This window comes from Salmo salar, chromosome 16 (genome assembly GCF_965601325.2).
Source record: "Salmo salar chromosome 16, fSalSal1, whole genome shotgun sequence".
Classification (NCBI taxonomy): domain Eukaryota; kingdom Metazoa; phylum Chordata; class Actinopteri; order Salmoniformes; family Salmonidae; genus Salmo; species Salmo salar.
Window position 1 is genome coordinate 9,839,613 of NC_138306.1, and position 13,579 is coordinate 9,853,191.

Below are 13,579 nucleotides of genomic sequence, written 5' to 3' on the forward strand. Positions count from 1 at the left end.
CTGTTGAATTGTGTTTGGGAAATAAAGATTGACATGGTTTTAAAAAGGTAGTGGTAATATTTAATTCAGTACAGAAATGTGTGGGCGGCTTAACTTACCCTGTCCTGCGGCTCAACCTAACCCCTACCCCATTTTTTGGAAAAGCTATGTTTTCAAAACTTTAAATGTTTACATGAATTCTGATTTATTTCCAGGGATACACAACATCCTGAAATATATGTAGATATCTTTGTTTGAAAGAATACTATATTTCCCTTCACGGAGTGATGCTGAATGTAAAGAAATGGCTCAACCTGCTTTGCTCTCCCCTACTCTATTTCTCTGGTTTTCTTTATTGCTCTTCAATGTGTTGGATTAACTGTATCGTGATGTGTGTGTCTCTACAGCTGATCTTCAGTAATGAGTACACACAGGCCGAGGACCAGAACTGGCACCTGAAACACTTCTGCTGCTTCGACTGTGACTGTGTTCTGGCTGGAGAGACCTATGTTATGGAGAACAACAAGCCTGTCTGCAAGCCCTGCTACATGAAGAGCCACGCAGTAGTAAGGACAGAGGGAGAGTGTGTGTCAAATCAAATGAAAGTTTATTGGTCGTGCACACAGATTTGCATACATTATCGCAGATGCAGCGAAGACCTTATGTTTCTAGCTCCAACAGTGTAGTAATATCTAGCAATACAATAACAAAACACACATAATCCAAAGAGTAAAAAAAATATCAGAACGAGCAATGTCAGAATCCAGAGTATAAATATATTCACAGAGTATACAAAACATTAAGACATAGCATACTCTTTCCATGACATAGACTAACCAGGTGAATCCGGGTGAAAGCTATGATCCCTTATTGATGTAAATGGTTAAATACATTTCAATCAATGTAGATGAATGGGAGGGGATAGGTTAAAGAAGGATTTTTAAGCCTTGAGATAAGCCTGGGATATCTGGAAGGTGTTCCTAATGTTTGGTATACTCAGGGTGTGTGTGTGTGTGTGTGTGTGTGTGTGTGTGTGTGTGTGTGTGTGTGTGTGTGTGTGTGTGTGTGTGTGTGTGTGTGTGTGTGTGTGTGTGTGTGTGTGTATATATATGTATATATATATATGTATGTATGTATGTATGTATGTATATGTATATATATGTGTGTATATATATATATAACCATTCAAAAGTTTCGACACAAATCCAGGAATGAGTAGGTTTCTTTACTTTTACTATTTTCTACATTGTAGAATAATAGTGAAGACATCAAAACTATGATATAACACATATGGAATAATGTAGTAGCCAAAAAAGTGTTAATCAAATCAAAATATATTTTATATTTGAGATTCTTCAAAGTAGCCACCCTTTGCCTTGATGACAGCTTTGCACACTCTTGGCATTCTCTCAACCAGCTTTATGAGGAATGCTTTTCCAACAGTCTCGAAGGAGTTCCCACATATGCTGAGCACTTGTTGGCTGCTTCTCCTTCACTCTGCGGTCCAAGTCATCCCAATCCATCTCAATTGGGTTGAGTTCGGGTGATTGTGGAGGCCAGGTCATCTGATGTAGCACTCCATCACTCCCCTTCTTGGTCAAATGGCCCTTACACAGCCTGGAGGTGTGTTGGGTCATTGTCCTGTTGAAAAACAAATGATAGTCCCACTAAGTGCAAACCAGATGGGATGGCGTATCGCTGCAGAATGCTGTGGTAGCCATGCTGGTTAAGTGTGCCTTGAATTCTAAATAAATCACTGACAGTGTCACCAGCAAAGCACCATCACACCTTATCTTCCATGCTTGGTGAGAACCACACATGCAGAGATCATCCGTTCACCTACTCTGTGTCTCACAGAGACACGGCGGTTGGAACCAAAATATGTGTAATTTCATAGTTTTGATGTCTTCACTATTATTGTAGAATGTAGAAAATAGGAAGAAAAAAAAGAAAAGAAACTTGAATGAGCAGGTGTCAAATGAAAATGTTGACTGGTACTGTGTGTGTGTGTGTGTGTGTGTGTGTGTGTGTGTGTGTGTGTGTGTGTGTGTGTGTATATAATCTCAGCAAAAAAAGAAACGTCCTCTCACAGTCAACTGCGTTTGTTTTCAGCAAACTTAACATGTGTAAATATTTGTATGAACATAGCAAGATTCAACAACAGACATAAACTGAACAAGTTCCACAGACATGTGACTAACAGAAATGGAATAATGTGCCCCTGAACAAAGGGGGAGTCAAAATCAAAAGTAACAGTCAGTATCTGGTGTGGCCACCAGCTGCATTAAGTACTGCAGTGCATCTCCTCCTTATGGACTGCACCAGATTTGTCAGTTCTTGCTGTGAGATGTTACCCCACTCTTCTTCTACCAAGGCACCTGCAAGTTCCCGGACATTTCTGGGGGGAATGGCCCTAGCCCTCACCCTCCAATCCAACAGGTCCCAGACGTGCTTAATGGGATTGAGATCCGGGCTCTTCGCTGGCCATGGCAGAACACTGACATTCCTGTCTTGCAGGAAATCACTCACAGAACGAGCAGTATGGCTGGTGGCATTGTCATGCTGGAGGGTCACGTCAGGATGAGCCTGCAGGAAGGGAGGAGGATGTCTTCCCTGTAATGCACAGCGTTGAGATTGCCTGCAATGACAACAAGCTCAGCCTGAAGATGCTGTGACACACCGCCCCAGACCATGACGGACCCTACACCTCCAAATCGATCCCGCTCCAGAGTACAGGCCTCGGTGTAACGCTCATTCCTTCGACGATAAACGCGAATCCTACCATCACCCCTGGTGAGACAAAACCGCGTATCGTCAGTGAATAACACTTCTTGCCAGTCTTGTCTGGTCCAGCGACAGTGGGTTTGTGCCCATAGGTGACGTTGTTACCGGTGATGTCTGGTGAGGACCTGCCTTACAACAGGCCTACAAACCCTGTCCAGCCTGTCTCAGCATATTGCGGACAGTCTGAGCACTGATGGTGGGATTGTGCATTCCTGGTGTAACTCTGGCAGTTGTTGTTGCCATCCTGTGCCTGTCCCGCAGGTGTGATGTTTGGATGTACCGATCCTGTGCAGGTGTTGTTACACGTGGTCTGCCACTGCGAGGACGATAAGCTGTCAGTCCTGTCTCCCTGTAGCGCTGTCTAAGGCGTCTCACAGTTCGGACATTGCAATTTATTGCCCTGGCCACATCTGCAGTCCTCATGCCTCCTTGCAGCATGCCTAAGGCACGTTCACGCAGATGAGCAGGGACCCTGGGCATCTTTCTTTTGGTGTTTTTCAGAGTCAGTAGAAAGGCCTCTTAAGTGTCCTAAGTTTTCATAACTGTGACCTTAATTGCCTACCGTCTGTCAGCTGTTAATGTATTAACGACCGTTCCACATGTGCATGTTCATTAATTGTTTATGGTTCATTGGACAAGCATGGGAAACAGTGTTTAACCTCTTGGGGATCGAGGGTAACCTAATCCCTGTGACGGGATTGCTAGCATGGCAGGAAATTCAAAACATCAAAAATCTAATAATTTCAATTTCTCAAACAATCAACTATTTTACACCATTTAAAACATAAACATCTCCTTAATCGAACCACATTGTCTGATTTTCAAAGAGGCTTTTCGGCGAAAGCATAAAGTTAGATTATGTTAGGACAGTACATAGCCAAAAAAGTACACACATCCATTTTCAATTCAAGGACAGGCGTCACTAAAAGCAGAAAACCAGCTAAGATGATGCACTAACCTTTGACAATCTTCATCAGATGACACTCCTAGGACATTATGTTAGACAATACATGCATTTTTGTTCTATCAAGGTCATATTTATATCCAAAAACATCATTTTACATCGGCGCGTGTCGTTGAGAAAATGTGTCTCCCCCAAAACTGCCAGTGAATTTACAAAAATACTAATTATAAAACGTGGTTAACTTGTTATGGATAGGGGGCAGTATTTTCACGGCCGGATAAAAAACGTACCCGATTTAATCTGATTATTACTCCTGCCCAGAAACTAGAATATGCATATAATTATTAGCTTTGGATAGAAAACACTCCAAAGTTTCTAAAACTGTTTGAATGGTGTCTGTGAGTATAACAGAACTCATTTGGCAGGCCAAAACCTGAGAAGATTCCAAACAGGAAGCGCCCTCTCTGACCATTTATTGGCCTTCTTGATCATCTCTATCCAAAACAGGGGATCTCTGGCATAACGTGACATTTTGTAACGCTCCCATAGGCTCTCAGAAGGCGCCAGAACGTTGAATGATGACTTTGCAGGGCATGGCTGAAAAACAGTAGCGCATTTGGATAGTGGTCGATGTGAGAACAATGAGACTGTGGGCGCGTGCACCAGAAGACTCCATGTTTTCATTTTTAGTCTTTGATCGAAAACAACGACTCCCGGTCGGAATATTATCGCTTTTTTACAAGAAATAATCGCATAAAAATTGATTTTAAACAGCGGTTGACATGCTTCGAAGTACGGTAATGGAATATCGTTACCCTTCGGATAGTGTCTTGAACGCACAACAAAACGCCGCTATTTGGATATAACTATGGATTATTTGGAACCAAACCAACATTTGTTATTGAAGTAGAAGTCCTGGGAATGCATTCTGACGAAGAACAGCAAAGGTAATCCAATTTTTCTTATAGTAAATCTGAGTTTGGTGTGTACCAAACTTGGTGGGTGTCAAAATAGCTAGCCATGATGGCCGGGCTATCTACTCAGAATATTGCAAAATGTGCTTTCACCGAAAAGCTATTTTAAAATCGGACACCGCGATTGCATAAAGGAGTTCTGTATCTATAATTCTTAAAATAATTGTGTTTTTTGTGAACGTTTATCGTGAGTAATTTAGTAAATTCACCGGAAGTGTTCGGTGGGAATGCTAGTTCTGAACGTCACATGCTAATGTAAAAAGCTGGTTTTTGATATAAATATGAACTTGATTGAACAAAACATGCATGTATTGTATAACATAATGTCCTAGGAGTGTCATCTGTTGAAGATCATCAAAGGTTAGTGCTGCATTTAGCTGTGGTTTTGTTTTTTGTGACATTATAACTTGAAAAATGGGTGTCTGATTATTTCTGGCTGGGTACTCTGCTGACATAATGTAATGTTTTGCTTTCGCTGTAAAGCCTTTTTGAAATCGGACAGTGTGGTTAGATAAAGGCGAGTCTAGTCTTTAAAATGGTGTAAAATAGTCATATGTTTGAAAAATTGAAGTTTTCGGATTTTCGAGGACTTTGTATTTCGCGCCACGCCCATCATTGGATATTGGAGCAGGTGTTCCCCTAGCGGAACGTCTAGATGTAAGATTAAACTGTTATTCAAAGAATAACGGTTACATTCTCCTGAACAGATTTCAAAATAACTTTACTGGGAAAGCATACTTTGCAATAATCTGAGTACTCTGGTCAGAAAAATACACTAGGCTACACAGATAGCTGCCATGTTCGAATCATCTAAAATCATAAATAACATTAGCAATATTCCCTTACCTTTAATAATCTTCATCAGAAGGCACTTCCAGGAATCTCAGGTCCACAACAAATGTTGTTTTTTTCGATGAAGTTCATAATTTATGTCCAAATAACTCCATGCTGTTCCGTGTTGTTAGCGCGTTCGGTAGGCTACTCAAAATGTAGGGCGCGGGAGGGAAAAAGTCAACTGGAAAAGTCAAAAAAATCTATTTACGTTCGTTCAAACATCTCAAACGTTGTTTAGCATCAATCTTTTGGTCCATTTTTAACGTGAAACATCAGTAATATTTCATCCCGAACTCTCCTGTGTCTTGAAACACGTTTTGAAAAAGGTCTCGCCGCACATGAACGCGCATGTGCACGCAATAATGAAGTGACGACATCCCAGGGATGTCAGCTTCCCTTCCTTCTCATTCGGTCTCTGTTCATCATAGACGCTTCAAACAACTTTATAAAGATCGTTGACATCTAGTGGAAGCCATAGGAAGTGCAAAATGAATCCTTTGTCACTGTGTTTTATTGCCAATGACTTGAAAATAGTACAGCCACAAAACTTTCATTTCCTGCTTGTATTTTTTTCTCAGGTTTTTGCCTGCCATATGAGTTCTGTTATACTTAGAGACACCATTCAAACAGTTTTAGAAACTTCAGAGTGTTTTCTATCCAAATATACTAATTATATGCATATTCTAGTTACTGGGCAGGAGTAGTAACCAGATTAAATCGGGTACGTTTTTTATCCGGCCGTGCAAATACTGCCCCCTATCCCCAACAATGAAGATCTGTGAAGTTATTTGGATTTCTACGAATTATCTTTGAAAGACAGGGTCCTGAAAAAGGGACGTTTCATTTTTTGCTGAGTTTATATAGGGTGTGTGTGTGTGTGTGTGTGTGTGTGTGTGTGTGTGTGTGTGTGTGTGTGTGTGTGTGTGTGTGTGTGTGTGTGTGTGTGTGTGTGTGTGTGTTACAGGCGGATATACAGTTGAAGTCGGATGTTTACATACACTTAGGTTGGAGTCATTAAAACTCCTTTTACAAACCCCTCTAAAACTTCTTGTTAACCTGTTGGGGATAGGGGGCAGTATTTGCACGGCTGGATAAAAAACATACCCGATTTAATCTGGTTACTACTCCTGCCCAGAAACTAGAATATGCATATAATTATTAGCTTTGGATAGAAAACACCCTAAAGTTTCTAAAACTGTTTGAATGGTGTCTGTGAATGGTGTCTGTGAGTATAACAGAACTCATATGGCAGGCAAAAACCTGAGAAGATTCCAAACAGGAAGTACCCTCTCTGACCATTCCTTGGGCTTCTTGCCTCTGTTTATTGAACATTTAGGATCTTTGCTGTAACGTGACACTTCCTACGGCTCCCATAGGCTCTCAGAACCCGGGAAAAAGCTGAATGATGTAATTCCAGCCCCAGGCTGAAACACATTAGCGCGTTTGGCAAGTGGTCTATCAGAGGGCCATCAGACTGAGGCTCGTGCATGAGGGGATCCCATGCTTTTACTTTCGCTCTCTTTGTATTAAAAAACGATTTCCCGGTCGGAATATTATCTCTTTTTTACAAGAAAAATGGCATAAAAATTGATTTTAAACAGCGGTTGACATGCTTCGAAGTACGGTAATGGAATATTTAGAATTTTTTGGTCACGAAATGCGTCGTGCTCGTCACCCTTATTTACCCTTTCGGATAGTGTCTTGAACGCACGAACAAAACGCCGCTATTTGGATATAACAATGGATTATTTGGGACCAAACCAACATTTGTTATTGAAGTAGAAGTCCTGGGAGTGCATTCTGACGAAGAACGGCAAAGGTAATAACATTTTTCTTATAGTAAATCTGACTTTGGTGAGTGCTAAACTTGCTGGGTGTCTAAATAGCTAGCCCTGTGATGCCGGGCTATCTACTTAGAATATTGCAAAATGTGCTTTCACCGAAAACTATTTTAAAATCGGACATAGCGAGTGCATATAGGAGTTCTGTATCTATAATTCTTAAAATAATTATGTTTTTTGTGAACGTTTATCGTGAGTAATTTAGTAAATTCACCGGAAGTGTTCGGTGGGAATGCTAGTCACATGCTAGTCACCTGCTAATGTAAAAAGCTGGTTTTTGATATAAATATGAACTTGATTGAACAGACATGCATGTATTGTATAACATAATGTCCTAAAATTGTCATCTGATGAAGATCATCAAAGGTTAGTGCTGCATTTAGCTGTGGTTTGGGTTTATGTGACATTATATGCTTGCTTGAAAAATAGGTGTCTGATTATTTATGGCTGGGTACTCTGCTGACATAATCTAATGTTTTGCTTTCGTTGTAAAGCCTTTTTGAAATCGGACAGTGTGGTTAGATTAACGAGAGTCTTGTCTTTAAAATGATGTAAAATAGTCATGTTTGAGAAATTGAAGTAATAGCATTTCTAAGGTATTTGAATAACGCGTTAACCAACTATAGTTTTTGCAAGTTAGTTAGGACATCTACTTTGTGCATGACACAAGTAATTTTTCCAACAATTGTTTACAGACAGATTATTTCACTTGTAATTCACTGTATCATAATTCCAGTGGGTCAGAAGTTTACATACACTAGGTTGACTCTGTCTTTAAACCGCTTGGAAAATTCCAGAAAATGATGTCATGGCTTTAGAAGCTTCTGTTAGGCTAATTTACATAATTTGAGTCAATTGGAGGTGTACCTGTGGATATATTTCAAGGCCTACTTTCAAACTCAATGCCTCTTTGCTTGACATCATGAGAAAATCAAAAGAAAATCAGCCAAGACCTCAGAAAAAAAATTGTACACCTCCACAAGTCTGGTTGATCTTTGGCAGCAATTTCCAAATGCCTGAAGGTACCACTTTCATCTGTACAAACAATAGTATGCAAGTATGAACACTATGGGACCACGCAGCCGTCATACCACTCAGGAAGGAGACGAGTTCTGTCTCCTAGAGATGAACGTACTTCGGTGCGAAAAGTGCAAATCAATCCCAGAACAACAGCAAAGGACCTTGTGAAGATGCTGGAGGAAACAGGTACAAATGTATCTATATATTCAGTAAAAACGAGTCCTATATTGACATAACCTGAAAGGCCGCTCAGCAAGAAAGAAGCCACTGCTCCAAAACCACCATTAAAATAGCCAGACTACGGTTTGCAACTGCACATGGGGACAAAGATCGTAGTTTTTGGAGAAATGTCCTCTGGTCTGATGAAACAAAAATGGCCATAATGGCCATAAAGACCATTGTTATGTGTGGAGGAAAAAGGGGGAGGCTTGCAAGCTGAAAAACACCATCCCAACCGTGAAGCACGGGGGTGGCAGCATCATGTTGTGGGGGTTCTTTGCTGCAGGAGGGCCTGGTACACTTCACAAAATAGATGGCATCATAAGGAGGGGAAATTATCTGGATATATTGAAGCAACATCTCAAGCATCAGTCAGGAAGTTAAAGCTTGGTTGAAAATGGGTCTTCCAAATGGACAATGACCCCAAGCATACTTCCAAAGTTGTGGCAAAATTGCTTACGGACGACAAAGTTGAGGTATTGGAGTGGCCAACACAAAGCCCTGACCTCAATTCTATAGAAAATGTGTGGGCAGAACTGAAAAAGTGTGTGTGAGCAAGGAGGCCTACAAACCTGACTCAGTTACACAAGCTCTGTCAGGAGGAATGGGCCAAAATTCACCCAACTTATTGTGGGAAGCTTGTGGAAGGCTACCTGAAACATTTAACCCAAGTTAAACAATTTAAAGGCATTGCTACCAAATACTTATTGACCCACTGGGAGTGTGATGAAAGAAATAAAAGCTGAAATAAATCACTCTACTATTATTCTGACATTTCACATTCTTAAAACAAAGTGGTGATCCTAACTGACATAAAACGTGGAATGTTTACTAGGATTAAATGCCAGGAATTGTGAAAAACTGAGTTTAAATGTATTTGGCTAAGGTGTATGTAAACTTCTGACTTCAACTGTATATGGCGTGTATAGACAGCATGGACAGTATATGAATAGAAAAGGTGTACAGCAGTAGTTATACTGTATAGGATGAGCCATGACTAGAATACAGTATATGCATATAAAGTGGGTAAATAGTCTGTAAACTGTTAAAGTGACCAGTATTCAATGTCTCTATATACATGGGGCAGCAGTCTCTAAGCTGCCTGGCGGTAGCTGGCTAGGGACAGTGTCTAAGGTGCTGGGCAGAGTACCAGCTGTTGGCCAGCTCGTGATGGCTGATCAACAGTCTGATAGCCTGGAAATAGAAGCTGTTTTTCAGTCTCTCTGTCTCGGCTTTGTTACACCTGTACTATCTCCGTCTGCTAGATGGTAGCAGGGGGAACAGGCCATGCCTCGGTGGTCTTTGATCACTTCTATTTAGTGTGCCCCCGGTGATGCGTTGGGCTGACCGCACCACACTCTGGAGAGCCATGCAGTTGCGGGTGGTACAGTTGCCTTACCAGGCGGGGATGCAGCCCGGCAGAATGCTCTCAATGGTGCATCTGTAAAAGTTTGTGAAGGTCTTGGGGGGCCATGCTGAATTTCTTCAGCCTCCTGAGGTTGAAGAGGCGCTGTTGTCCCTTCTTCACCTTGGGTGTCTGTGTGGTGGGACTATTTCAGGTCCTTGGTGATGTGAACACCAAGGAACTTGAAGAGTTTGACCCCCTCCACTGCGGCACCATCGATGTGGATGGGCTTGTGCTCTCTATGCTGTCTCCTGTTGTCCCATTCAGCTCCTTTGTTTTGTTGACATTGAGGGAGAGGTTATTTCCCCGGCACCACTCCTATCTGTTGGCTGTCTCATCGTTGTTGGTGATCAGGCAAACTTGATGATGGAGTTGGTGCGTAGCCACAGTCATGGGCGAACAGGGAGTACAGGAAGGGGCTATGCACACACCTCTGTGGGCCCCTGTGTTGAGGATCAGCGTGGCGTAGGTGTTGTTGCCTACCCTCACCCCCTGAGGGCAACCCGTCAGGAAGTCTAGGACCCAGTTGCACAGAGAGGGGTTCAAATCCAGGGCCTTGAACTTAGTAATAAGCTTGGGCGCACTATGGTGTTGAAAGTCGAGCTGTAGTCGACGAACAGCATTCTCAAATAGGCATTTCTCTTCTCCAGGTGGGATAGGGCATTGTGCAGTGCAGTGGCTATTGAGCGCGTGCATGCATGTGTACCTGCGTGTGTGTGTGTGTGTGATATGATACCCTGTATTAAATGTGTACAAAGTATATTGTATTCGAGATACAACTCTCTGCTACATACTTTTGTCTACATTGAATATGTGTGTGTGATTAAACACACATCCCCCCCCCCCCCTTTCTCCTCACTCTACAGGTATGTACAGCCTGTCAGAACACAGTGGAGCCTGAGGCCCAGCGTGTCTCCTACGGGGAGTTCTACTGGCACGCTGAGCCCCAGTGCTTCCAGTGCTCCTGCTGTGCTAAGTGTCTCATTGGAGAGCGCTTTATGGCCATACAGGGCATGCTCTTCTGCTCTGTCGAGTGCAAGAAGAAGACCATGACCTAAGAAGACTATGGCCCAGAGCAGCGCACCGCAGCTCAACCTGATGACAAAATGATTCAAGTTTGGTCTAGAATGCGAACAATGGTCATTTCCCTTGACCTCAAACAACGTGGTTCAGTCTGCAACTAATTCTTGCCCAGATCACAATCAACTCTGCTCCTGGTGACAACCAACCCCAGTCCTGAACTCAGCTAATTTTAGTTTTCACTCTGCTTATTTCCACTCAAGACTGCAACCAATCATCTGAATAACAGTTGGGAATAACCTCAATATTGTCTGTTTCTCACTTGACATGCACTGTTTTGTCCTACTGTATCTCAATGAAACTACTCTAGTTTTATTGAGATACATTTTGTTGAAGTCTTGTTTCAGCACACTTTTATTTTTACAGTCACTTATTCATCCAAGTGTAAATCAGCTTTGGATTCACTACTCTGTCTACTACCAAAATAACTACCTTGGGTTGTTCTCATATCATTCGGCCTGTTGCTTTCTCTCTAGAATGTACTACTGATGACAGATATCCAACTCTAAGCAGCAGTATAAAAGCAATAACCTTACAAGAAATGATGCTTTATGTGCAGTGTTTCTGTTCCGCTAGAAGCAGCTCTTCATTGTTGTTACAGGCGGATCAGTATCTGACTATGCCAAGTGGCTGACTGATTCTCTCCTACACGGTCCTGGAGAACCCAGGGGAACGCAGGTTTTCACAAGTGACACTATTATGGAAAACATCACTGAAATGTGAAGGCAGGTGATGTCATATATAGGTGATCTACAGAACATCTTCAAATGATGACGACTCTTGAGGACCAACGAAATGATAAGAAATGAGAAAGTACAGTTCTTTCTACTGTGGTGTCTAATTACCTGCGTCCTCCTTTCTTTCCTGCTGTCTTTTTGATATTATTATATTGTCTTCACAATAATTTGCCATTTGCTTTCCTTTGTTTCTTGCTCAATGAAAAGCACTTAATGATATTTTCTCCTCACGCTCTTACAAACTAATAAAGATTTTTGCCATGATTAGTCCTGTTTGGTTCGTACTGGCATACAGGACATACAGTGGGGGGAAAAAAGTATTTGATCCCCTGCTGATTTTGTACGTTTGCCCACTTACAAAGAAATGATCAGTCTATAATTTTAATGGTAGGTTTATTTGAACAGTGAGAGACAGAATAACAACAACAAAAAATTCCAGAAAAACACATGTCATAAATGTTATAAAATGATTTTCATTTTAATGAGGGAAATAAGTATTTGACCCCTCTGCAAAACATGACTTAGTACTTGGTGGCAAAACCCTTGTTGGCAATCACAGAGGTCAGACGTGTCTTGTAGTTGGCCACCAGGTTTGCACACATCTCAGGAGGGATTTTGTCCCACTCTTTGCAGATCTTCTCCAAGTCATTAAGGTTTCGAGGCTGACGTTTGGCAACTCGAACCTTCAGCTCCCTCCACAGATTTTCTATGGGATTAAGGTCTGGAGACTGGCTAGGCCACTCCAGGACCTTAATGTGCTTCTTCTTGAGCCACTCCTTTGTTGCCTTGGCCGTGTGTTTTGGGTCATTGTCATGCTGGAATACCCATCCACGACCCATTTTCAATGCCCTGGCTGAGGGAAGGATGTTCTGACCCAAGATTTGATGGTACATGGCCCCGTCCATCGTCCCTTTGATGCGGTGAAGTTGTCCTGTCCCCTTAGCAGAAAAACACCCCCAAAGCATAATGTTTCCACCTCCATGTTTGACGGTGGAGATGGTGTTCTTGGGGTCATAGGCAGCATTCCTCCTCCTCCAAACACGGCGAGTTGAGTTGATGCCAAAGAGCTCCATTTTGGTCTCATCTGACCACAACACTTTCACCAGTTGTCCTCTGAATCATTCAGATGTTCACTGGCAAACTTCAGACGGGCATGTATATGTATTCTTGAGCAGGGGGACCTTGCGGGCGCTGCAGGATTTCAGTCATTCACGGCGTAGTGTGTTACCAATTGTTTTCTTAGTGACTATGGTCCCAGCTGCCTTGAGATCATTGACAAGATCCTCCCGTGTAGTTCTGGGCTGATTCCTCACCGTTCTCATGATCATTGCAACCCCACGAGGTGAGATCTTGCATGGAGCCACAGGCCGAGGGACATTGACAGTTCTTTTGTGTTTCTTCCATTTGCGAATAATCGCACCAAATGTTGTCACCTTCTCACCAAGCTGCTTGGCGATGGTCTTGTAGCCCATTCCAGCCTTGTGTAGGTCTACAATCTTGTCCCTGACATCCTTGGAGAGCTCTTTGGTCTTGGCCATGGTGGAGAGTTTGGAATTTGATTGATTGATTGCTTCTGTGGACAGGTGTCTTTTTTACAGGTAACAAGCTGTGGTTAGGAGCACTCCCTTTAAGAGTGTGCTCCTAACCTCAGCTCGTTACCTGTATAAAAGACACCTGGGAGCCAGAAATCTTTCTGATTGAGAGGCGGTCAAATACTTATTTCCCTCATTAAAATATAAATCAATTTATAACATTTTTGACATGCGTTTTTCTGGATTTTTTTGTTGTTATTCTGTCTCTCA

The 13,579-nt window shown here is 42.1% G+C and overlaps 1 protein-coding gene across 1 annotated transcript in view; it reads left to right on the forward strand.

The window, feature by feature from the left end:
- Positions 1-11,459, forward strand: part of LOC106573117 (testin) — a 48,248-nt gene extending 36,789 nt beyond the window's left edge. The window contains exons 6-7 of the mRNA XM_014147825.3: positions 387-545; positions 10,827-11,459. Of these exons, the coding sequence (XP_014003300.3) occupies positions 387-545; positions 10,827-11,018 (351 nt within the window). The 3' untranslated portion in view covers positions 11,019-11,459. The remainder of the gene's footprint in view (positions 1-386; positions 546-10,826) is intronic.
- Positions 11,460-13,579: the final 2,120 nt, after the last annotated feature.